The following is a 27,194-nucleotide window of genomic DNA, read 5'->3' on the forward strand; positions in this document are numbered from 1 at the left end:
TTCATTTCTGTGAATAAAAATGACATCCTTTAACACTTTTATAAAGTAATTAGTGATCCCTCTGCACACTTAGCACATTAAGATAGCACATGGCATCTTAGCACATGACTCCCAGTTGTCTTTGCCTTTTTATCTTTTTCCCAAAAGTTGTCATTTGGACTAGAACAGAAAAATAAATGGATAACAAGATACCAGCCTTATTACTACTCAGCTTCTATAATTGAGGATGCATTAAAGAGGGTTTTAGTAATCTAAAATACTTACAGTTCACTTACTCATGTTTTAGGTAGATGCCATTAGCAATCAAACATGTGCTGTATTATATTATTTTCTGTACTTGAAAACACAGGAAGTTGTTTACTACATTTGAGATGACTATTTTAACTTTATAATAGGGACTTCCCAAATGGCACCAGTGGTAAAGAACCTACCTGCCAGTGCAGGAGACAGATGTGGGTTGGTAAATCCCAGTAGGAGGGCATGGCAACCCATTCCATTATATTAACTTATGTTATTACTGAATTTATGGAATTTAAGATGCCATCTTGGCAAAGTTCATGAAAATTTAATATGTTAACACATTCTTAGAGGCAGTGAGCTACAGTTAAATCATTATGCCAGACAGCCTAGTGGTATCTTAGAGATCTAGAAGGATGTGAGCAGGCCAAGATTTGGTTTTCATCGAAATCTTGCCACTTACCTGACAGAATCTATTTCAGAGATTGTTTTTCACATTGACAATTGTAACAATATAGTCTTTTCCTTTTAATACATTTGTTTATGTTTTTTGTTTTCATTGAGGAGTCCAAACCTGATGGATTAGTGGCTGATTCATCAGCAGGTAACTTAAAGCTTTTATTTTTTCATTTTTCTTCTTTCTTATCCCTTTTTTACTTCTTTGTTTTCCTCTGATGCCTGCTACATGGATTTTGTTTTATGGTTTTACTTCATGGCACTGAAACAGTGAAGTTATCAGTCATATTCTAGGTTGAGAGTGTTTATTACCTGTGAACTTTATAATTTAATCAGTTATTGAAATCTTAATCTTATTATATAGTTCATTATATTCTGAAGTTACACACTTTTGAAATATTACATTAATATGGTGGTTAATGGAAGTTTAGATCTATATTAAACATTGATGTACTTTGTTTCCTCTTGAAATTAAAAAATGAGATTAGCATCTTTGTAATAGACTTTAACTGGAGGAATGCTCAATGAATAATAACAATTATATTTTGAGATTAGCTGTTGTATTTAATGTCTCTTTGAAGTTTCTTTATGAGAATGAAGTAGTAAGAATTGACTGCATATTTTAATTGATTATTTTATTTAAGATCTTGATTATTCTTAAAACATTTCTAATTTCAAAACATTTCATCAGAGGCACAAAATATATTCTTTTTTGGTCAGTTGACAGATACAGAAAAATATGAAATTAGAATAATCTTTAAACAAATATTTATAAATATTTTAGGTATGATTGCTAAATTTTTCTTTCATTTGTTTTACGTGTTCATAAACTTTGATTTGGGCCTTAAATGTGTTGGCTGTGATTAATTCTTTTATTTCTTTTTGAGATCTGATTAATTCTTAAAATGTAAAGATATTCTGCTTGTAATTGGCTAGTAGATCATGTTGATTGTTTTTAACTCCTACAATGGTTATAAGTAATAACAGTTTAGGAAATGTAATTCACATTGTATTTGAATAACTACTTTTCTGTAGAACTACAGTCTTTGGAACAACAATTAGAAGAAGCCCAAACAGAAAATTTTAATATTAAACAAATGAAAGATTTGTTTGAACAGAAAGCAGCCCAACTTGCTACTGAAATTGCAGGTAAATTAAATCAGAATTATTTTTATTCAATAAATCAGTCTCATTACCTTTTTGCCATTGTATATTCTATAGATAAACTGTATTTTATTAGTGTGATAAAGCATTTGTTATAGACTGTCGTGGTGATTGCTGGCGTTAATGATAACAGAGTTGCTGTGTAAGTTATTTTATTTGTTCTCCTACCTCCTCCCTTTGAAGAACTGATTTTCCCTGTAAAATTCTTCTTGAATTTTAGAGAAGATGGTTTCTTTTGTGGTATGGTTAAAGATTGACAAGTAACATTTTGAAGAGGTTAAATAATATGGTATAGATTTAATTGGTCATGCTAGCAATTGCATGTAATTTTTTCAGCTACATACATGCTTTTAGGTGAAATTTAGGTAAAAATATTATGTGATTGAGTATACATTAAAATGCTAATTTAGTAATCGAGTAGATTTCATGTAGACAAAGACATTTGATCATTTAAGTTTATCATTGAATATCATCAGAAGTATAATTTTATTGTGTACATCAAAGGAATGTGAATTTGAATTAGAGTGGTATTTAGATAGGCACTGGATATACAAGAATGTATACCTTATCTTCTCTAGAGTTAATGTCATGTCATCTATGTAACTTCTTAATTAGATATAAAGTCAAAATATGATGAAGAAAGGAGTCTTAGAGAAGCTGCTGAACAGCAAGTGACACATCTAACAGAAGAATTAAACAAAGAAGCAGCTGTGATTCAAGATCTAAAGACTGAACTGGTAACTTAGAAATCATTTATTAGAATGTACCTTATTTGAAATTGATAAATGAAATACATATGCTGATGAAACATTTTTAAAAGTATAGTTTGAATAGAATGGAGGAAATAAAAATTCCCTGTAGTTTTACCACCTACATATAATATGTGTGTGTGTGTGTGTGTGTGTGTATGTGTACACTATGTATGATTTTTAAAATAAGAATGGAATTTTATGATACATTATTTATGGCATGAACATTTTTATTGTTTTTGTTTTAATGTCACCTGTCGTTTTTGGTAGTTTCCATATCTGCATCTCTGATCTTACCTTGAACTTTAGTTTTATAAATCCCGACACTTCTAAAAGGAGAAGAGGGCAGCAGAGGGTGAGATGGTTAGATGGCATTACCGACTCACTGGATATGAATCTGAGCAAACTCTGGGAAATAGTGAAGGACAGGGAAACCTGGCAGGTTGCTGCCCATGGGGTCATAAAGAGTTGAACACAACTTAGTGACTGAACAACAACAACAAGGGCACTCCTAATTGCGTTTCCAGCTTTCATTTCAAATTCAACAAGTATAACATCAGGTCGTCATATTTCTGTCATTGATACCATATGTTTTTAACCCTCTCCCCAGGCTTAACTATCTTGGATCTGTCCTTGCTTCCTTTCTGTCCTTTATTTACCACTCAGTAAACATATGAATATGTGAATCAGTTAGATTCAATCTGCAACAAACCCTGCTGCTGCTGCTGCTAAGTCGCTTCAGTCGTGTCCGACTCTGTGCGACCCCATAGACGGCAGCCCACCAGGCTCCCCTGTCCCTGGAACCCTCCAGGCAAGAACACTGGAGTGGGTTGCCATTTCCTTCTCCAATGCATGAAAGTGAAAAGTGAAAGTGAAGTCGCTCAGTCGTGTCCCACCCCCCAGCAATCCCATGGACTGCAGCCCACCAGGCTCCTCCATCCATGGGATTCTCCAGGCAAGAGTACCGGAGTGGGGTGCCATTGCCTTCTCTATGCTTATATCTGCTCCTTCATTTTATTACCAGTTTCATAGGATAAAAAAATGAAGGGATTTAGCATTAACAAGAGATTGTTATTATAAGTGGGTGTAGTTTGTGAAGGAAAGGAAAGCAGTTAAAGCACTAAGGATAATTGTGTATTTGCTATTTTGTACCTTGAGTGGTAATACTGTTAAATATGAGAGAAAGCTCTTATTTAGCTCTATGAAAAAAGGATAAAGATTGTTGGGGGAGAACATCTGTGTTCAATGTTTGGAATCTAGTAATTGATGTTAAAAGATTTTTTTTATTTCTTAGTAGTAAAACTATTTAAAAAATATGTGTTATTTAAAAATGTGTGTTCACTAAATAGTTCACTGTTTTGTTTTTTCTTTTTTTAATTAAAATATGTTGCTTCACAGCTTCAGAGACCTGGAATAGAAGATGTTGCTGTATTAAAGAAAGAACTGGTCCAAGTTCAAACACTAATGGATAACATGACCTTGGAACGTGAGAGAGAATCTGAAAAACTCAAAGATGAGTGCAAAAAGTTACAAACAGAATATACTAACTCAGAGGTAATGAAGTTTAGTGCACTTAAATAAGACTGATGTTAACTTATTTAATGTGCATTGTTGAGTGAAGCCAGCATTTTTCTAAGTGACTCAAACACTACTTGCCTTTCTTTCATCTGGTCTCAATAATATCTGTATATAGTCAATATAGGCTGATAGTATTTTATCTTTGCTTTATGAAGTTGGACACTTAGAGAAGAATGTTTGCATAAAGGAATATTACTCTGTTTAATAAATAATGTATACTGTAGAGAAATTATATTTAAATTTGCTCCAGATTAATAAGTAGTAATTTATTTCAATTTGGTAGGGGTAAAGGAAGTACGATTTCGTTTTCTTCATTTGTATTACTTATGTTGCTTAGAAAAAATATTTAAGACTTATTATCTATTAGACTTGGTTTTCATTTATCAATTATTCAGTTATGTGGTTGAAGGAAGTCTTAAAAATCTTCTAGTCTAACCCTCCATCCAGGAATTCCTTTTATAGGTCTCTGATAAATGATCTGCAACTCTTGCTATGTGTTGTGGGGGTTGTATATTTCTTCCTAAGTCAGCCATTCCATTGAGTTGGCATTTGTTTCCCTGTAATTTACATGTACTGGTTCCAGACCCAGAATAAATTGTTCTTTTCCACATGAAATATTTGATGACTGTTCATATTTACCCTGAATTTTCTTTTCTTTTAGGATAAACATTCTCAGCTCTTCTATTTATTACATGACTTTTATCTGTCAGTCCCTTATATAATTGTCAGCATATGACAAGTTCTAGGATATGTAGTAAATATATTTGCTTAAAAATGCTAGCATTTGTCTTTACTATATCATAGGTATTTTTATTATAACTACTACTGTGTATAGTTCTTAAGCTCCCTTATATGATACAGACCTGTGTTTTTCATGTTTTTGGTCTAAAAAGTCAAGTTATAGTGACATTTCAACTTGCATCTCAGATTTTTTCAGCTGATTATCTAAAAACCACTATTCATAATTATTAATGAATTATGGAGTACAAATATTATGGATAATCCGTATCTTCCTTTTATTACTTTCTCCTATGTCTTATCATTGGAGGATTGGTGAAAGTTTATGGTACAACACACATAGGCATGTGAGTCTTTGTAATGGTTAACATTTCAGACTTTTAAGTTGATGAACTTCAGGTGCAGATTTCCCAAACATGATCTTTGTAGCCCAGTAATAAAAGTCCCACAAATTTTCAAAGTATTTTAGGGAGTTCATGAACTTATCAAAACCAATAAAAATCTCCTAAAGTGTAATCTAGGAGAGGCTGAATCAAAGAAGTTTCATGGGAAAAAATCCCATTCAAATGCTAGGTTAGAAATTTCTTTTAACCCTGTAAGTTAAGTATTAAGTTTATTTTATATTTAAGGAATCTGGGCTTCAATGAGATTAAATAACTTGTTCAAGTTCATGCACCTAATGTAAAGAAGTTAGGATTAGAACTCAAATCTGTCTTGAAGCTCAGGTCTTTCTGTATCATGTTGTTTCCCATTTTTGGTGGTCTGGTGATTGTGTTAGAAGTAAATTTGTGTTATTAATCATAACCTAATACTTACTGTTACTACTTTTTGCATTTTGACATATTGTATATTTGTATTGAGTATAACTTAAAATACTTTTGAGTTGTGTCCCATACCATTTCCATATGAAAAAGTGACTGTCTAAATATTCCATCTCATTTGTTTTTTACTGTATTTTTAGCTTCTACTTACTCCTTAGTATATGGTGTGTATTTTATTAAAATTCAGTTTTATTTATTCTCAATTATGTGTGTTAGTGAATTACATAAGCTAAAGAACTAAAAGAAAAAAATATTTCATGTATTACTGCTTTTCTGAACCTAAACATTGACGTCAGAAATAAAACAGTAAAAAGAATTAAAGAAACTAAAAATGCAATGATTTGTTTTGTATTTCTAGTCAAGGTTCAAGATACATAATCTGATATATATTGTTAAGTATGTTCCATTCCTTTCATTAAAAATATAACCTATGAATTTTCCTTGTCATTTTAAAAATCTAACTGTTTTTAAAAGCATATGGAAAAATAACTCATTCTAAAGCATTTAAAAGTATTTTTAAATAATTAACTTTTCTTTACATCAGAAATTAAGGTTAATAAAAGTATTATTCCTATAAATCTGCATTATTGAAAAATGTCAGAGCTGTAAAACTAACTTATACTTGGTGTTGTCTTTAATGGAAATGATTTTTGACGAATTTTATTTATATTCCAAATATCTTCATTTGAATCCTAATTTTTAAAACTAAAAAGGTTATAAAGAGATGGAATAAATACTACATTCATTCAGGGTTATTAAAGAGAGCATTTAAATATCTTTTAAAGATTTGCTAGTGTAAGATTAGATTTAGAAGTGTGTTTGTACTTTTTATTGTATGTTCAATGTATACTTTTGTCAGTTTTGTTTTCCATGTTTCATCCATCATTTTATTTTATTTTTTCTGCTTTCTAATGGAGATGCTTAAATTTGAGGTAATGTCTTTTTGGAAGGCTTTTAATATTAGTACTGTTTTTAATATAGTACCTTCTAGCACCATATGGCAATTTTGTATTTTAAGACAATCTCAAACTTCAAATATATGCTCCTTTTTGTTTTATTAATCAAGCCAAATTTTAACCATCTTTAAAATGATTATTTACTAAAAGTATTTGGCCATTAGGACAGTAATTATAATCCTAAAGCACTAGCAGGAAGTTTGAAATATCTTTCCTTAATTATTTTGTAATTTGAAATTCTGAAATGCACATTATTTTATAGGGTCTTATATATCTGTTTCCATGTGCAGAGATACTTTGCAAGTATCTGTTAACTTCTAGGAGAATCATTCCTCTCTTTAGTGAGTATTTTTTGAATGCCTGAGTGAAAGCAGCTATGGGGAATAGAACATATGGGGAATAGAACAGTGAATAAGATACAGTGCCTGCTGTCGTAAAGCTTATATTCCTTTTGGAAGCCAAACAATGTGAAATAAACCAGCTCGCAGTAGGACGTCAGCTAATCCTAAGTGCTGCGAGGAAAAACAAAGCAGGATATGGGCAGTAGTGGGGCTGGCAATAATGTGGATCAGTTTTAAATAGGATGATCAGGGAAAGGTATCCTCAAAGAGGATACATGGGAGAATGAAGTAAGCAAGAAGAGTGAAGACCTGGGAACAGCATTCCCAGGAGGAAGGAGAGCAAGTGCTGAAGCCTTCTGGGCACAGATGAGCTTGTCTTGTTAACTAGTGAGGACTATCTGTGGCTTGCAGAACCTTCCTTTTGAATTTCACCTAAAGTGGTATCTCAATAGTGAGTGTATTTCCTTAGAAATTTTGTCTTTCTTCAATCTTAATTTTTTAAAAATAGAGCTATAATACATGATCATTGTAAAAAGTTAAAATGACTCAGTGTATAGTAGAGAGGGAAAGCTTCCTGTAATTCATTCCTCTTTCTCCTCTTCCCTGTAACTAAAATTTATCTTTAGGTGTATACTTTTCCTGCATCCTTTTTTCCCTTGAGTAAATTAAAAAGTTTTAAGTGCTTGCTTTTATATTTTTAAAAATTCAAGTAAAAAAAATACATATTTAGTGTACAACAGATACATTATAAGATATAACAAATAATTTTGGATACATTTGCTTCACATTTTCTTTCTTTTGCATGTTGGAATTCAGCAGAATAGATACTGGATATATGTTATACATGGTTAATCTTATAATCTTTAATGTGGATTCATGGTTTTTTAATGAAATATACTCAAAATTTGCATTTTAGTACATACTTATTATGTTTGAAAAACTCTAGTAATTCCTTTGATAAGATAGAGATTTAAATATAATTTTTCTTGTGATAAATGATTAAAGCATAGTAATTTAAAGTAGCTGGATTGTTCCTGTTATATTAATTAACATCCATAATGTTGTTCAGTTCAGTCGCTCAGTCGTGTCCAACTCTTTGCAACCCCAATTGCAGCACGCCAGGCCTCCCTGTCCATTACCAACTCCCGGGGTTCACCCAAACCCATGTTCATTGAGTCGGTGATGCCATCCAGCCATCTCATCCTCTGTTGTCCCCTTCTCCTCCTGCCCTCAATCTTTCCCAGCATCAGAGTCTTTTCCAATGAGTCAGCTCTTCTCATCAGGTGGCCAAAGTATTGGCATTTTAGCTTCAGTCAGTCCTTCCAATGAACACCCAGGACTGATCTCCTTTAGGATGGACTGGTTGGATCTCCTTGCAGTCCAAGGGACTCTCAAGAGTCTTCTCCAACACCACAGTTCAAAAGCATCAGTTCTTCGGTGCTCAGCTTTCTTTATAATCTAACTCACATCCATACATGACCACTGGAAAAACTATAGCCTTGACTAGATGGACCTTTGTTGGCAAAGTAATGTCTCTGCTTTTTAATATTCTGTCTAAGTTGGTCACAACTTTTCTTCCAAGGAGTTAATACAGAATAATTCTAAGATTCAAAGTTGTTAGCCATAGCAAGTTGAAGTAAACTCCTAATACATTTCAAGGTTACACAATCAGTTTAAGATAGAGCATTAAGATACACTTTAAGTTGAACACAGTTGAAAATACATGAATATTTAAACATTTCCTTTTTTGAAATATGTTTTATATACATGTTTTCCTTAAAAGGTCAGGCCATGAACTTATCTCAGACATGTTGCCATTACCAAAAATATTTTTGAAATCTCTTTTTGTTGACCTCAAACCAGTTTGGAAAACACTCAAAACACTGATTTCGGTTGTTTATGGTTATTAAAATAAGCCCAAATGTGTGATTGTTCAGTTAGGCTACCTTGTTTACTAGTTTTGTTTCTAAAACTTTATACCTTCACCCATTTACAGTGGATTTGATCTTATTACAGTGAGAATCCTTGAAACAACAACAAAAATATGCCTCAAATTCTAGAGCAGAAGATCACCTGGCATTAATTAGTGGCTTTCTTAGATTTTTTTCCTTGAAAGTACTCATTTGTAATATACAGTATAGGTAATGCTGATGTGGTTATTTAGAAAAATGAAATTTATTGTATTCATATATAAAATTTATTTACTAATGAAGAATATAGACAATGAAGATAATTGTAACGTTAAGAATGTAAAAAGTAAACCTGATAAGCAATATTAGAAATACAGAGGTCTCTTATTAACATCACTTTCAGGAAACCAAGTCGCCTGCTCTCTAGTGGTTGAATCTTTCAAATAAGTTTGTATTTCCAGGTTCTTTGGTTATCTTTCTCTTACCTTATTAAATGATTAACCCATTGTTTTAATAATAGACATTAATTTTCACTTAAAAAATGTTAAACACATTAAAGCAAATTGCCCAGCTATTATCCATGATCGTAGAGAGATCTAGGTTAATGAAACTATATATAACTTCTGTTTGATAGCTTTTTGGCCAAATACTTTCTATTATAGTAAAAGTAAAAAAATGATTAGTCACCTTCAAAGGTAATTCTGTGTTGGTTGTTTGCATTTAACATGATTTTGAAATGTGCTATAGAAGTTGAGAGAAAATGTAGGTATAACTTGCATATCTTTTTTAAATGCAGAAGGATTAAATTATAGAATTTAAAGCCAGTAAGTTCAAGTTTGCATTTTGCTGTTTCAGACGCATAAAATAGGATGCCAACTTTTCATTTCATGTATTATTAAATAATGAAGTTGTAAAGTTTGGGATACATTTTGAAAACTAATTTTCAGCCCAGAAAAGATGTGGGGAAGCAGTAGGGCTAGTAAAATAAAAAGAATCAAGTTGAAATTTCTAAGAATTATTAAAGTTTAGTGACAACAGTGACAAAAATCTATATAATCTTAAAACCTTTGAATACTTCCGTTTCCCTTTTTATTTTAGTTTTCTCAATTTTTTTTCCTTTCTAGGCCGTAATAAGCCAGCTGAGGAGTGAACTTGCCAAAGGCCCGCAGGAAGTTGCTGTGTATGTGCAGGAACTACAAAAACTTAAAAGTTCAGTTAATGAATTAACACAAAAAAATCAGGTGAGAATTTAAAAGCTATGCATAATGGTGAATTGATTTTGTAAATTTTAAGTTCTAATCTTGTGTATGTTGTTTATATATTGGCATAGTACAGGATGGCTTATTTTGTGTTATTTTTTAGTGTTGTTTACATTCACATTGTTATGCAACCAACTTTTTTCATCTTGTAAAACTAAACTCAATTATTATTAAACAACTCTCCATTTACTGAATCTCCTGCCCCAAACCCCTTCTGCTTTCTATATCTATGAATTTACTATTCTAAATAACTCATATGAGTGAGATCATACAGTATTTGTCTTTTTGTGCTTGGCTTATTTCACGTAGGATATTGTTCTCAAGGTTCATTCATATTATAACATGTGTCAGAATTTCCTACGTTCTTAAGGTTATATTACATTGTACATATATATCATATTGTCCATCTGTTGCTTCCTTCTTTGTGCTCTTTCTTTTCTGGATAGTGCTGTTTTGAACATGGTTATACAAATATCTATTTGAGATCCTGCTTTCAGTTCTTTTGGGTAGATACCCAGAAGTCGAATTGCTGGATCTTACTAGTAATTCTGTTTTCAATTTTTTGAAGAAATCATCATACTTTTTGCCATAGTGGCTGTATCCTTTTAAATTCCCATCAACAGTGCACAAGGATTAAACAGTTTCTTCACATCCTTGCCAACATTTGTTATTTTCTGTTTATTATCTCTGTTTTTTTTTTTTTTTAAATAGTAGCCATCTGACAGAGTGTTAAGGTGATATTCATCATGATTGATTTGCATTTCCCTAATGATTAGGATGCTTGAGCATCTTTTCATATGCTTCTTGGCTGTATGATTTTAATTGGGTTGTTCATGTTCTTGATGTTGAGTTGTAAGAGTTCTTTTTATGTTTTTGATATTAACCCTTTAATCAGATACATGATTTGCAAATATTTTCTCATTCTTTAGGTTGCCTTTTCACTCTGTTGGTTCTGTCTTTTTATAAAGGAAAAAACACTCCTGTTTGTCTCCTCTACTCCCAGTACTGTACTACATACAGCTTCACTTCTGACATCAGATGTATAGATGTTCCATATTTCAACAGTTCTGTAACACCAGCTGTGTGTCCTACCATTTAACTCACTTCTTACACTATTTGCCTGGAGCTAGCATCACATTCTATGGATTAAGTAAGGGTGAAGTCCTGCAGAACTGTGCCTGAGCACCCCTGAACCTCCCTCCCCAACACATCCCAGTTCAGATACCAATTAAAGTCTAGCTTGTTACTTGTACTTCTCACCAACTGGCTGTAAATGGGAGGTTCCCAATTCTCAGCCTCCTGTTCAACTTAATTTGCTAGAGTAGCTCCTAAAACTTGGGAAAAGTTTTTACATTTTATTTACTAGTGCTGTGCTTAGTCACTCAGTCTTGTCTGACTCTTTGCAATCCCATGGCCTGGAGGCTGCTAGGCTCCTCTGTCCATGGGGATTCTCCAGGCAAGAAGACTGAAGTGGGTTGCCACGCCCTCCTCCAGGGGATCTTCCAAACCCAGGGATTGAACCCAGGTCTCATATGTTGCATGCGGATTCTTTACCATCTGAGCCACCAGGGAAGCCCATGAATACCAAAGTGGATAGCCTATCCCTTCTCCAGGGAATCTTCCTAACCCAGAAATCGAGCCAGGGTCTCCTGAATTGCAGGTGGATTCTTTACTAGCTGAGCTACCATGGTACTTACTGAGCTACTACTAGAGTATTGGCTTATTATAAATGACTATAACTTAAGTGGGTAGGGAAGAGATGGGTAGGGCAAGATATGTGAGAAAGTGTTTGAAGCTTCCATGCTCTCTTTGCGTGCTCTCCATGTGTTCACCAACTTGGAATGTCTCAAAACCCATTCTTTCCTTATGTGGGTGTGATTGATGGAATCTTTGACCATTAGTGATTAATTCAGCCTTTTGCCCCTCTTCCCTCCCTGGAGGTCAGGGTGGAACTGAAAGTTCCAACTCTTTCTTGAAGGTTGGTTCCCCTGTCAACCAACCCCCATCCTTTGGGATTTCTAAAAAATCTCATTAATACAAACTCAGGTGGTTGTAAGGGGCTTCTTATGACTAACAAAGGATACCTTTCTTGCTCTTATATCATAGGGAATTCCTGAGGTTGAGGAGTCTGGATCCAGAAATGGGGACCAAGGCCAAAGGACTGTTTTATGATATCACACATTTGATACACAGAAGTTTTAAATTTTATATAATCTAGTTTATCTATTTTCACTTTCATTGCTGAGCTTTTGGTTTCATATCCAAGAAGTCATTGCTAAACTCAATGTCTTGAAGCTTTTCACCTGTTTTCTTCTAATAGTTTTATAGTTTTAACTTAGGTTTAGGTCTTTGATCTATTTTGAATTATTTTTTTAAAGGTAAGGGTCCAGTTTTATTCTTTTGCATGTGAAAATCCAGTTTTCCTAGCACCATTTATTGAAAGGAGTGAGTATCCTTCCCTTACTGAATGGTCTTGGCATGCTTGTTGAAAATTGTTTGACCATGTATGTGAATATTTATTTCTGGGCTCTTTATTTTTATTATTTTGGTCTATATATTTTTCTTTATGTCAGTACACATTGTTTTGACTACTATATTTTTCAATAAGTTTTGAAGTCAGGAACTGTGAGACCTCCGTCTTTGTTCTTAGTCCTGTATTCTGTAATGTTAATATTTTCCACCTTGTTTCTTTAAAGATGAGCAACAGATAATGGTTTTGGAGGTAGGGCAGGTATTGGTATTAATTTATTTCCCTCATGTCTCTACTTTTTGATGGCAGAGGAATGGGGAGTTACTAAATTTTTTTGTTCAAAAGTATTGTGAATTTGTTAGCTTTGCTTTAACAGCTTCATTAAATAACAGGACAGATGGATTCTCATATCTGCTTTTACATTTAATCTGTTGTGATATATTTGAAGTGTGTTAAAAAACTTACTCCTTGAAAGAAAAGTTAGGACCAACCTAGACAGCATATTCAAAAGCAGAGACATTACTTTGCCAACAAAGTTCCGGCTAGTCAAGGCTATGGTTTTTCCAGTGGTCATGTACGGATGTGAGAGTTGGACTGTGAAGAAGGCTGAGCACTGAAGAATTGATGCTTTTGAACTGTGGTGTTGGAGAAGACTCTTGAGAGTCCCTTGGACGTCAAGGAGATCCAACCAGTCCATTCTAAAGGAGATCAGCCCTGGGATTTCTTTGGAAGGAATGATGCTAAAGCTGAAACTCCAGTACTTTGGCCACCTCATGCGAAGAGTTGACTCATTGGAAAAGACTTTGATGCTGGGAGGGATTGGGGGCAGGAGGAGAAGGGGACGACAGAGGATGAGATGGCTGGATGGCATCACTGACTCGATGGACGTGAGTCTGAGTGAACTCCGGGAGTTGGTGATGGACAGGGAGGCCTGGCGTGCTGTGATTCATGGGGTCGCAGAGTCAGACACAACTGAGCGACTCAACTGAACTGAACTGAAAATTTAGTCTAATTGATATGTAGTGTAGTTGGAAAAGGGAGGTCTATCTTAAAAGCCTTTTCAGATAATTGTAGCTATAATTGTTTGATATTACACTGAAACCAGATAAAGTTTAGTTTCTCAAAAGTTAATTTCAATGTAGAATCTGAAACCATATCAGTGCAGTTTTTGTACTTTGTAACATTAAAATTTTTTCTTCTGTCTTGACTTTTGAGTGGATCTTTCCTGGGCATGATTTTGTAATATGCATTAGTGATGTGGAAAATATTGGTTCACTGAATTATGCAAACTTTTTCCAAATAGTAACACATTTCATTGTATGGGTGGTTTAGTTGCTTAGTCATGTCCAACTCTTAGAGCCCCATGGACTGTAGCCCCTGTAAGCTCTTCTGTCCATGGGATTTCCCAGGCAGGAATACTCGATTGGGTAGCCATTTCCTTCTCTAGGGAATCTTCCTGGCCCAGAAATCAAACGTATGTCTCTTGTGTTGCAGGTGGTCTCTTGCTTGCAGGCGGATTCTTTACCAACTGAGCCACCAGGGAAGCCCATTTCATTGTATAACATAAAACAAATCACATTTGTCAATATTACCATCAATCTCAGAGTATGCTTTAAGTATAAGAAGTGTCAAGCTCATGGTGATGGGTGCAAGTTTTCTAAAATTCTAACCTTCCTTTGAAAGCTTGAATTTTATCATTGGCAGCCAATACTGTCAGTTCTATCCTTCCCATAGTTTGTTGGTCATTCTTTACATTAAAAATGGTGTTTCATAGAAAAAAGCAACTAGCTATGTTGACAACTATATTATTTGGTATGCAGCAGAAGTGACGCATATATACTTCCTATTTATTCACACAGTTTTTTCTTTTTTCTTGCTATTTCAAGTACTGCAGGTACAAACATTCACATAAAAATCTCATGCATTTGTGTAAGAATTTCTGTTTTATACCCTCATGTGAAATTGCTGGGTTATGAGCTATATATGTGCTCAAATTTACTAGGCTATCCCAAACTATTTTCCAAAGTAACCATACAAGTCTGCCATTGTCCATTTCTCCATCACCTCTTGGTGCTGACTGATTTTTAAAATTTAATCTTTTTTATGGCTTATAAAAGCCTCATTGCCTCCCCCTTTTTAAAAATAGATGTTTTTTATTGGAGGATAATTGCTTTATAACGTTGTGCTGGTTTCTGCTGTACGTCAACATGAGTCAGCCACAGGTATATGTATGTCCCCTCCCTCTTGAACGTCCCTCCCATCTCCGTCACCATCCACCCCTCTAGGTTGTCTCAGAGCACTGGATTGAGCTCCCTGTGCCACACAGCAAATTCCCATTGACTATCTGTTTTACATATGGCAGTGTATATGTTTCCATGCTACTCTCTCTATCCATCCTGCCCTCTCCTTCCCTACTTCCTTTTTCCCTCCTGTCTATGTGTAGAAAATATCCACGTAGACTTTAATTTTATCTTTGTCTCTCAGTTTGATTTTAATTTCTTTGAGATCAGAGTTGACCTTCTACCTCTTGGAAACTGACCAGAGTTGTGCACACAATACATGTCTATGATCAGTGTAATTTATTTTGTATTTCTGAAGCATTAAGCTGTTAGTAAAGGATAATGAAGCACAGATTGTGTGTGTGTGTGTATATATATATTCACAAATACATACATACACACACAGTATTAAAGGAAGTACTGTGTCTTATGAATAATATATGGAATCAAGATGGTTTAGTGTGATTAAATGGGAATAGTTTTGATTAGGGAATAAGAATTTTCTATTACTGTTCCTCATCTTTACATAAGTGAGATTTCACAATTTTTTTCTTTTTAAAGTGTTTTCCTGTTTAGAATTTTTTCACCAGCAAGTTCAGAAGTGCATCTGCTTTTTTTTTTTTCCTATTGTCCTTGCTAATTGTCTCCCCGACCTCTCCTCATCCTTGTCTTTGTCAAACCATAATTGTTGACAGGGGTAATATCTAAGTGTTACGAATTTGGAATCTTGTGCCTGGTCTCTTGAAGGCTATTAATGAAATGCCTTGGATATATTTTGTGGGTCATAGGCAACATCAAAGTGGATAGATGACATTATAAAATGTAATGAATTGAAAAATAGTTGCTTTTGAGTTAATGTCAAGATTTTCAGCATTAAACCTTTGTTTTTAAATTACTGGCTTTGAAAACTTAAAAAATAAGACATAAGTCTTGAAGACATTTCCTTTTTGGTTTCTAGTAAGAATCGTATTCTGACATTTAAACAAAATTCTGCAGCTCAGTTTAACTGTTTCCAGATAAATTCTGAACAAAATTAGTAGCTTATTTAAAGCTACTAATATGATTAATAGAGGTCAGTGTCAGAGACTGAGTTATATTTGGGGTCTTACCTCTCACCCACTTTCTATCCTTCGTTGCTCTCCTTCTCCGCTTTCTGGTAGTCTCAGATTTAAGGTGCTCATAGGCCAAAGCAGAAGCCAGTTATGGCACGTGGTTGTATTGCTGTGTATTACCACTGTATTGCCAAGTGGTATATTGATACGGACAGTATAATGCAGTGGTCAAAGGCATGCCTCTGACTGGCTGTGACACACAGCCCCCAGTGTCCCATTCCTCTTTTGCTAAGAAGTACTATTATACTTATTTGCCTCTTAGGGTGATAGGAGCACTGAAAAAAAACCTTAATCTTTGTTAAAGTCCTTAGATCACTGCCTGGCTTTCAGTAAGCACCTCAGTGAATATTTGTTGTTACTGTTTTTATTTATCTTGTAAATTCTGTGATGCAGAGTTGAGTCAAGACCAAGGTGGATGTTTTCCTAACTTATTGCCTAGTAAATCAGGAAAGACTGGTGAAGATATAAATAACTTTTTAGCTTAGTCTTTAAGAATGCTTAGGAGTATATCACATGGCAGAGGGTTAATGGTATTTCATTTTGAGAGCTATATATACTGAAGGTATGGGGACATGTAAAAGCACAAGATACAAGATGTTGGAGAGCTACAGGTAGATCAGTTTGTACTTTCTCACAAAGCTGTTTTGAGGAACAAATGAGATCCTTGAAACCACTTTGTAAGGTATCAAGCAGTTAAAAATGCCATTCTTTTTATATTTCTTCTTGTTCCTTGGGCTAGAAGCATGTGAATTGTTATTGTTTAGTTGCTCAGTCACGTCTGACTCTTTTGTGACCCCCAAAAATGCAGACTGCCAGGCTCCTCTGTCCCTGGGATTTTACAGGCAAGAATGCTGGAATGGGTTGTTAATTCCTCCTTCTCCAAGGGATCTTCTCAACCCAGGGATTGAACTTGCATCTCCTGTATTGCAGGTGGATTCCTTACTGCTGAGCCACCAGGGAAGCTGAACAAGTGAATAACTCAGCCTAATATAGGGAAATTGCCCCGCAAGAAAACATGTTGAAAGAGCAGTTGATGAGGAAGTGAAAAGAGAACTGGACATTCAGAAGGAAAGAATTTTGCTTACTCAAATAATTATGAGTTAAGCTTAACATTTGTTTTATAATTTAAACCTGAATAGTATATGTTTAGTTCAGTTCAGTTCAGTTCAGTCGTTCAGTCATGTCCGACTCTTTGCGACCCCATGAATCACAGCACGCCAGGCCTCCCTGTCCATCACCAACTCCCGGAGTTCACTCAGACTCACGTCCATCGAGTCGGTGATGCCATCCAGCCATCTCATCCTCTGTCGTCCCCTTCTCCTCCTGCCCCCAATCCCTCCCAGCATCAGAGTCTTTTCCAATGAGTCAACTCTTCGCATGAGGTGGCCAAAGTACTGGAGTTTCAGCTTTAGCATCATTCCTTCCAAAGAAATCCCAGGGCTGATCTCCTTCAGAATGGACTGGTTGGATCTCCTTGCAGTCCAAGGGGCTCTCAAGAGCCTTCTCCAATGCCACAGTTCAAAAGCATCAATTCTTCGGCACTCAGCCTTCTTCACAGTCCAACTCTCACATCCGTACATGACCACTGGAAAAACCATAGCCTTGACTAGACGGACGTTTGTTGGCAAAGTAATGTCTCTGCTTTTGAGTATGCTATCTAGGTTGGTCATAACTTTCCTTCCAAGGAGTAAGCGTCTTTTAATTTCATGGCTGCAGTCACCATCTGCAGTGATTTTGGAGCCCCAAAAAATAAAGTCTGACACTGTTTCCACTGTTTCCCCATCTATTTCCCTTGAGGTGATGGGACCAGATGTCATGATCTTCGTTTTCTGAATGTTGAGCTTTAAGCCAACTTTTTCCCTCTCCTCTTTCACTTTCATCAAGAGGCTTTTGAGTTCCTCTTCACTTTCTGCCATAAGGGTGGTGTCATCTGCATATCTGAGGTTATTGATATTTCTCCCGGCAATCTTAATTCTAGCTTGTGCTTCTTCCAGCCCAGCGTTTCTCATGATTTACTCTGCATAGAAGTTAAGTAAGCGGGGGTGACAATATACAGCCTCGACGTACTCCTTTTCCTATTTGGAACCAGTCTGTTGTTCCATGTCCAGTTTTAACTGTTGCTTCCTGACCTGCATACAGATTTCTCAAGAGGCAGGTCAGGTGGTCTGGTATTCCCATCTCTTTCAGAATTTTCCACAGTTTATTGTGATCCACACAGTCAAAGGCTTTGACATAGTCAATAAAGCAGAAATAGATGTTCTTCTGGAACTCTCTTGCTTTTTCCATGATCCAGCGGATGTTGGCAATAGGGGAGCATGAATCGATTCACTGTGTGTCTGAATTTTGTTGTGAAAAATATTTGACTTAAATCATAACATGTGACTCTGCCACCTGGCCAAGTCATATCAGATTCTTTTAATGTTAACTTCTTCATCCACAGAATAGGGATGATAATGTCTATGTCATCTTTTGTTATAAGGTTAATATGGAATGTGCAGTTATATTTTCTTTAATGGGATTCTGCTATACTTACAAAACTCAATCTTCAAAAAGTCTTGTATTCACTAGACTCTGCCTCAGATTCTATGAGAAGGCCATAGTAAGAATGAAAAGTTTGTGATACTAAATATAGTTATGTAATGTACCATAACCTCTCAGTTCAGTTCAGTCTCTCAGTCGTGTCCGACTCTGCAACCCTATGAACCGCAGCACGCCAGGCCTCCCTGTCCATCGCCAACTCCCGGAGTCCACCCAAACCCATGTTCATTGAGTTGGTGATGCCATCCAACCATCTCATCCTCTGCCGTCCCCTTCTCCTCCTGCCCTCAATCTTTCCCAGCATCAAATGAGTCAGCTCTTTCAAATGAGTCAGCTCTTTGCATCAGGTGGTCAAAGTATTGGAGTTTCAGCTTCAACAACAGTCCTTCCATTAAACACCCAGGACCGATCTCCTTTAGGATGGACTGTTTGGATCTCCTTGCAGTCCAAGGGACTCTCTAGAGTCTTACCCAACACCAGAGTTCAAAAGCATCAATTCTTTGGCGCTCAGCTTTCTTTATAGTCCAACTCTCACGTCCATAACCTCTGGGTGCTCTTTTTAATTTATATATAAAAATATATAATGTGAGCGGATTGGGTTCTTTTTAAAGGACATTGGTTTAGGTTCTTTTAAATAAGGTTTAATTATCTTTTTGTGCAGTTAAACAGAAAGATTACTTTTTTAGGATAAGTGAATTTTAAACAGACAATGATTAAGTATTTTTGCTTCTTAAAAAATGAAACTGTCTGAGGGGTCATTTATGTATAGAACTGGTAGGATTACTTGATCACTTTTTAAGTAAGACTATGAGGAAGAAGACTCACTACCTCATTACTTACCTTAATTTTTGTAGCATGTGTTACAGTTATATCTTCTCTAAGTTCTTATTATTTGTGAGCATGGTTACTTTCATAAAATTTAGTAACTTAGAATTTTCTTTAAAACAGTGTAAGACGTTCATAATGATCAACGAATAGGCTTAATTTAGCTTATGGATTTGAAAATAAATATTATTTTCTTAAAAGAAAATGTGTAAAATTAAGAAAGATGTGGAGTTACTAATGAGTAAGACAGATGCTTATAAAAAGAGAATTTTCCTAACCAGCAGTTTGATTCAAAATTATTATTCTTTTGCTAGTCTTTTTGTTTTACTCTTTTGTTTGTTTGTTTCTATTGGTTGGTCAAGACACATCTCTTTGCTAATTTTGCCATAACCTCTGGGTGCTCTTTTTACTTTATCTCCCATCTTATTTTTCTTATATATACTTTCATCACCTTTCTGACACTGTTTTCTATACTGTATTTCTATTTGATAATTTACATAATGAACTTTTTCGTAGACAAGTGTTCAAGAACCATGACTGCTGTCTTCCTCACTCTGGTGCCTAAGCTTACTGCTCCCCTTGACGTAAAAGCATTGCTGTGTCCCCTTGTGCAACTTCTTTGTCTGTTCCTTTTTGTCTTTTTGTACATGAGTTATGAATACTTATTACTTAACTCCTTTTGTCACCAAGTTCAGACTTTGTTTTCAGGTGACTGTCCTGACTTTGCTCTCTTGATTTTTTTTTAAAAATTGTGCACTCAAGAAATTTAATGCAGCTTTTGTAACTAATCTGTTTGCTTGTGCATCATGTTTCAACTTTCTTAGAAAATGTTTTTTTAAATGTGCGTTTTTAAAGGCCAGAGGCTCTGCCTGTCCTCTACTATTTCTGTATTATCCCTTTCTAGCACACTGCATATAAAAAGTGAGTATAATAAGTGTTCACAAATGACTCTGACTTATCAGGCGTTTATAGTGGCTTCTTACCCTGGCTGTCTGTCTTATAGAATTGAGTCAGAATTCTGATCCATGCCTCATGTGTAAATAAATATCTTAAAAATACTCAATATTAATTCTAAAAACTCCACTTTGACTAGGCTTTGACATTTGATTAGGCTGACTGACCCAGATCTTTGATTGACTGTGTATTTTGTACTTGATAGTATTGAGTAAAATAACAAAATATAAGGTAGGTAAGTGATGTTTTTTAGATCATTGTTTTACACACCTGGAAAGAAATTTGAATAAGTCTTAAACTTGTGCATCTTGAGAATGGTGTTCATCAAGAAGAGAAAAAATGAGGGATCAGTACAATTAAGAAGACTAGAGCAGTAAATGGTATTGTTATGCTAAAGCTCTTACCAGCTATGAAATTGCAAAGCCAAAAATCAGAATTGCCATACTGTTATTTAAAATAATTTTTAATAGCAGAGGGATAGATTTAATTTTTAACTCAAATGGGATATTATAAATATGTTACATACCCTAAAGAATCTAGTTAGTAGATTTTAGTGTTTTCATTTTGTGTCAAAATTTTGTTGGTAAACCTTAAATTAATATTAGTAGAGCTTAGTGAAGTGGACCAGTAATAAGACCATAAGTTAGTATATAACAATTTAATTCTTCTTGTTTAAAATATTTTCACTGTTTTAATATTATACTATTGACTAAAATGTTTAGTAGAGAATGATATTGCTCTAAAGATTGTTTGAATAATTGGAACAATTAAAAATATTAGGAAAGGAAAAAAATTGTTAAATTGATATTTCAGAACTTGACTGAAAAGTTACAGAAGAAAGAACTGGACTATACTCAGTTAGAAGAGAAACATAATGAAGAATGTATGAGTAAAAAGAGTATACAAGCAAGCCTTCATCAAAAAGACCTGGATTGTCAACAGCTTCAGTCAAGGTTATCTGCATCTGAAACCTCACTGCAGAGAATACAGGCAGAACTAGGTGAAAAGGGAGAAGCTACTCAGAAGCTCAAAGAAGAATTATCAGAAGTGGAGACCAAGTACCAGCATCTTAAGGCAGAGTTTAAACAGCTACAACAACAGAGAGAAGAAAAGGATCAGCATGGGTTACAACTGCAAAGTGAAATCAATCAAGTAAGAGCTCTTACTTTTATTTACTGTACTTCCTCCTATGGTTTCTTTTTGTGTTTTGATAGTTATTTGATCATAATATAGTTCACTTAAAAATTGTCATTTAAAAAATTATCTCAATTTTTACATCCTGTTGTATTGAGTCAGATCTCATTTCAGTTTCCCCTAAAATGATAGTATCTATCATATAGTATTGTTATGCATTGTTTATTGGCTAATACAAACAAATTGCTTAAGATGGTACCTGTCACATAGTAGGTACTCAGCAGGTATGTTATTATAATAATTCATATTGTTGATCTTAAAATTAAAAATTAAAAAATTTTTGTCTTTTTTTTCTTGTTACTAATTTTCAAAATATACTCACTGTTAAACCAATAATATAAAAATTAGATATTTTAAAAGAAAGCAAATTAGTTCTAACAACTATTCTTTTATTAACTATTTTTTATAGAAATAATGTCTATCAGATGAAGTTTAATGGAAGTTTTGACTTTGCTATTAACTTAATTTATGAATTTTGTATTCTAATTATTTCTTATAGGTAGCTGTAAAAATTAGTAGGCAAATGGAAATTTGGAGAAGGAAATGGCAACCCACTCCAGTATTCTTGCCTGGAGAATCCCAGAGACGGGGTAGCCTGATGGGCTGCTGTCTATGGCGTCGCACAGAGTCGGACATGACTGAAGTGACTTAGCCGTAGCAAAGTCCTCAGCTACTTTTTTGAAAATTTTCAACTATTTTTACTTAAAAGGCAGTGATATTTACTTCTGTGGCATTAATCTTGTCTTCTTAGCCTGAGATACTCTTCCTGTTTCTCTTCTCTTTGATAAATACTACTTCACGTGTCATGTTTTCAGAAATCTTTTTCTACATATTGCCACTTCTCACCACCACCCCACTGCAGAGATGGCTTAAGCATCTGTATATCTTGATTACTTTACTTGTCATAGTCTAGCATATTATCATAACAGGTATCTTCACTGGACTCTAAACTCTTTGGGTGCAAAGACCATGTTTTATTTATTTTTTATCCCAGCTACCTGACATATTGCTTATCAGCAGATGTTTAATGAGTAAGTAAGTGAATGAATAAATGCAGGCATTCATAATAGAAGGAAACATAGGCTTGGCGATATCAATGAATAAATTAAATATGAGTTAGATATTTGCCTTTCAGTTCAAATATACAGATTGGGCATTTATGGTTTCTAAAAGATACGATACCTTGTTTATTAGAAGATACAAAGACAGAAAAGGAAATAGGACCTACCTTAAATGATTTTGTAAATCTCATTGAGGTATAAGGCAAGTACTGTCCTATTGCAGTGAATGTGAAAATTAAAATGGTTCCATGTACAATGGGAATTAGGAAGAGTTCTTCTCCTGCTTTCTTTCCCCTATAGTACTTCATATTGTATAGTTATTTAGCTGTTAATATGATCAAGAAAAGCTTGTTGTGAGAAAGAGGTGGTGCTTGAAATTGTGAATATTGGATAGGTTTTGACAAGTAGCAGTTTAAAGGCAGGAGGGTCTTCCAGGAAGAAAAATAAACTAGAGGTGTGTGTGCTCAGCTGCTCCATTTGTGCCCGACTCTGGGAGACCCCATGGACCATAGCCCGCCAGGCTCTCTGTCCATGGGATTCTCCAGGCAAGAATACTGGAGTGGGTTGCCCTGTCCTCCTCCAGGGGATCTTTTCCACCCAGGGATTGAACCCATATCTCTTAAATCTCCTGCATTGGCAGGCAAGTTCTTTACCACTGGCACCACCTGGGAAGCCCCAGACTAGAGGCAGGGGTGTATTATAAGAACCAGTGACAGACAGACGTTTGCTCTGAGGATATGGTATATGTAATAGTAGTGGACTGTTTTGAGGACTGTATTATGTAGAGTCTTGAATAGCAGGCTGAGGAATTTGAGTTTCATTTGGTTGTCAGTGAATGGAGGGGGCAACAGGAATTTTTGTATTCATAACCATTTGGTTTAGTCACATTTCTGTACAAAATAAAGAGGTCATGCTGAAGACCTTGAAGTGATACCATTTATCTTCCCTTCAGTATGCTGTCTGGATTCTGCCTTCAAAGTGAAAGTGAAAGTTGCTCAGTCATGTCCAATTCTTTGTGACCCCATGGACTATACAATCCATGGAATTCTCTAGGGCAGAATACTGGAGTGGGTAGTCATTCCCTTCTTAAGGGGATCTTCCTAACCCAGGGATCGAACTCAGGTCTCCCTCATTGCAGGTGGATTCTTTACCATCTGAGCCACCAGGGAAGTCCTTGCCTTCAAAAGGAAGAAGTGAAAGTGAAGTTGCTCTGTCATGCCCAACTCTTTGCGACCCCATGGACAGTCCCTGCACCAACCTCCATCCATGGGATTTTCTAGGCAAGAGTACTGGAGTGGGTTGCCATTTCCTTCTCCAGGGAATCTTTCTGACCCAGGGATCGAACCCAGGTCTCCCTCATTGTAGACAGGTGCTTTACCATCTGAGTCACCAGGGAAGTTCAAAGCCTGACTCAAATCTGTCTACTTCTCTTCATCTATACTGCTACTACCCTAATCTCAGCTGCTGCCATTGTTCACCTGGTCTACTGTATTAGCCTTTTTATAAGTTTCTTTCTTCCAGAGGACCTTCTTTGTCTATTCTCCATACAGAAAAAGTGAAAACTGGGAGTGAGTTGCTCAGTCATGTCCAACTGTTCGTGACCCTATGGACTATACAGTCCATGGAATTCTCCAGGCCAGAATACTAGAGTTCCCTTCTCCAGCAGATCTTCCTGACTCAGGAATCTAACTGGGGTCTCCTGCATTTCAGGTGGATTCTTTACCAGCTGAGCTACCAGGGAAGCCCATAGTCCATTCTCCACCCAGGAGCCAGAGACATTGTTTTAAAGTATGAAGGGTGTAACTTTATTTCTCTTAACCACCTCGAGTGGTTTTGGTTAGATTTTGAATCCAGATGTCTTCTTGGTCCTGTAAGCATATGAGTATAGTATGGTCCACGTTATGTCTTCAGGCTCATCTTCTACCAAGTGAAGCCATGCTGGTCTCCTTTTAGTTCCTCAAGCACACCAGCACTTCAACAGAGAGCTTTCCTGCCTTAGGTCCTTTGCCCATGTTTTTTTCTTAGAGTGTTCTTTATTTCAGCTTTTCACAAGACTTGCTTAAGCATTATTTCTTCAGTAAAGCCTTTCTGGACCTTTCTAAAAGGTTTCTCAGGTAGTGCAGTGGTAAAGAAGCCACCTGCCAATGTAGGAGATGCAGAAAATGCAGGTTCAATTCTCGGATTGGGAACGTCCCATAGAGAAGGCAATGGCAACCCTCCCCAGTATTCTTTCTTGGGAAATCCCATGGAGAGAGGAGCCTGGCAGACTGCAGTCCATGGGGTCGCGAAGAGTCAGACTGAGCGTGCATGCACACAGGACCTCTCTATTTAAATCGATTGTTTTCCATTTAGGGCTTCCCTGGTGGCTCAGAGGTTTTCCATTTATTCTGGACCCTTTATTTCAGCAAGCTGCTTCTTAATAATACTTTTTATTGTGTAGTTTTTTTTATTGTATAGCTTTTTGTTTACTTGCATATCATATACCATTCCCTTTGTACAGTAAGCTCCTTAATTTGAGAAATTTGTTTTATTCTATACTCCATCTATCTCTATACTTAGAGTTTTTAGTAAATATTTTTTGGAAGAATAGGAATGAACCTCACTTTAAGCCTTCTTTCACTGTCTTAAAAGAGTGGAGGGATGAACTGGCTCTGTTTTGCTCTTCTCTGCATCCTCAGCTCCCCTTTCAGTGCTGACAAAAATAGATAGCTGGCAGTTGTCAACAAAGGACTTACAAACAAAGAACCCCATATTCTTTATATTTGTATCTTGAGCACTTTTAAAATAGCCAGTAGTGCAGATAATGTTACATAATTAAAAGATTGGACATAATAAGTTCACTTTTTTAATATAAAAAATTTTGTATACAATTTTTAAAGGTTCCTTTTCATTAACAGTTACTGAGAAATACCCTAAGCCTGTGTGACACCCAGCAGTTTGTGTCTCCCACTTTCCCACCCATATATCCAACTTCACCTTTAATCGAATATGCCATCTCAAATAGCATAGTGGTTTATGAGTGTGGGTTTAAGAACCGGCTCTCTGAGTTCTAGTTCTGTGGTCTACAAACTGTGTGAGCTTGGGCAAGTTATTTATTGTACCTTAGTTTGCTCATCTGTCAAATAAGAATAAGAATTAGAATTGTCTTCACAGGATTATTATAAGGATTAAGTTAGTTAATATTTGTGAACCTTTTAGAATAAGGCCTGGCACTTGACAAACTTTACAAGCATAATGAGTAAAGAATTATGTATATGAGTTTACAAAACTGAATTTCTTAGAGAACATATACATAAAATGTAACTTTAGGATAGACCATTCTATTAATGATTCCAACATGTATTATTTTTACTCTAAACTTATTCTTCTTTTCTGTAACATATTCACTCTAAAATGATATAGGCATTATTGGTTAAGGGATTTGGGCCTGCTTCCGCTCTTGTGCAGCTTTGATTTGTGACTCATTTCTTTATTAAAGATCAGGGATCTATCAGAGATTGTAAAGCAATGAATGACAGTTAATTATAATATACAGTATCTCTTTTTTTTTTTTTTACCACTTTAGTAAATCTTCACTTGAGAGCAACAGTTATCTTTAATTTGGCGCTTCACTCTGCACATCAAAATCACCTGGGGAAATTTAAGAAATTATCAGAGCCTCACCCTTGGCTCAGTTAAGTGATAATCTCTGGCATAGGCCCGGGTATTGGTTTTCCCTGTTATTGTACTGTGTAGTTGAGATTGAAAACCGCTGATTTTTAAAGTGTTGCTTTTTGGCAAATGACTCCTAAACTTTCCTGAAACTCAATATTCTCTAATTCTTTTGTTGGGAAACATAGATTTCTGGGCTTTAGCTCAAATGTACCAAAGCTAAATTTTAGGGGAGAAGTCTTATTATCTCTGTGTTAATAATGACATGGAAAATTCTTACCCAGCAAGTTAGAAACTTAACGTAGGGGAGAGATCACACGTAAGAGATCACTTAAGGGGGTTGGATCTACTTCTTGCAGTGAGAAGGAGAGGGTTTGGGTAGTTATTACAGTGTTAATTCACTGCATTTTAAGAAGAGGCAGAGGAAAAAGAAAATGTCAGCCTAAGGATATAAATGACTAACTGTTACTGATTCCTGTTTTATAACTAAAAGAGGAATGGAATGTATGTTTTACTTTAGAAATTCACTTCAGTTTTCTCTTTTTTTGGCATCCCTGGGTGGACCTGAAACTTTAGTTTTCTTTATTGAGTATAGAATATGTTTTGACAGCCACATGTTGTTTCATAGCATAGGAAAATAGTGGGTGTCCACTTTTCTGATAGAACTTTATTTTTTCTTTGCCAGGTATGAATTTTTTATGGAGAAATATGAAAGTATAAAGCATATAAATGTATATTTGACATAAAGGCTATAGATTCTTAATATTTTCAGATATAACATGAATAGGTTTGATTGGAAACAATTGTATAGAATGCTTGTTATTAATCTTCAGCTTTGCTGAGGCACATGCTGAAATTTGACTTGATGGGTTATGAAATTGGGGTGTACTCTTACAGTGTA

The 27,194-nt window shown here is 35.3% G+C and overlaps 1 protein-coding gene across 5 annotated transcripts in view; it reads left to right on the top strand.

The window, feature by feature from the left end:
• The window catches only part of EEA1 (early endosome antigen 1), a 141,158-nt gene that overhangs the window by 64,334 nt on the left and 49,630 nt on the right, over positions 1 to 27,194 (top strand). For 3 of the 5 annotated variants that reach the window (XM_027543171.1, XM_027543167.1, XM_027543170.1), the window contains 7 exons: positions 802 to 841; positions 1,729 to 1,842; positions 2,473 to 2,594; positions 4,005 to 4,160; positions 6,661 to 6,675; positions 10,075 to 10,191; positions 21,201 to 21,539. In XM_027543171.1, the coding sequence (XP_027398972.1) occupies positions 802 to 841; positions 1,729 to 1,842; positions 2,473 to 2,594; positions 4,005 to 4,160; positions 6,661 to 6,675; positions 10,075 to 10,191; positions 21,201 to 21,539 (903 nt within the window). The remainder of the gene's footprint in view (positions 1 to 801; positions 842 to 1,728; positions 1,843 to 2,472; positions 2,595 to 4,004; positions 4,161 to 6,660; positions 6,676 to 10,074; positions 10,192 to 21,200; positions 21,540 to 27,194) is intronic. The other 2 variants (XM_027543168.1, XM_027543172.1) reach the window with 1 other exon arrangement.

Source organism: Bos indicus x Bos taurus, chromosome 5, assembly GCF_003369695.1.
Source record: "Bos indicus x Bos taurus breed Angus x Brahman F1 hybrid chromosome 5, Bos_hybrid_MaternalHap_v2.0, whole genome shotgun sequence".
Lineage (NCBI taxonomy): Eukaryota > Metazoa > Chordata > Mammalia > Artiodactyla > Bovidae > Bos > Bos indicus x Bos taurus.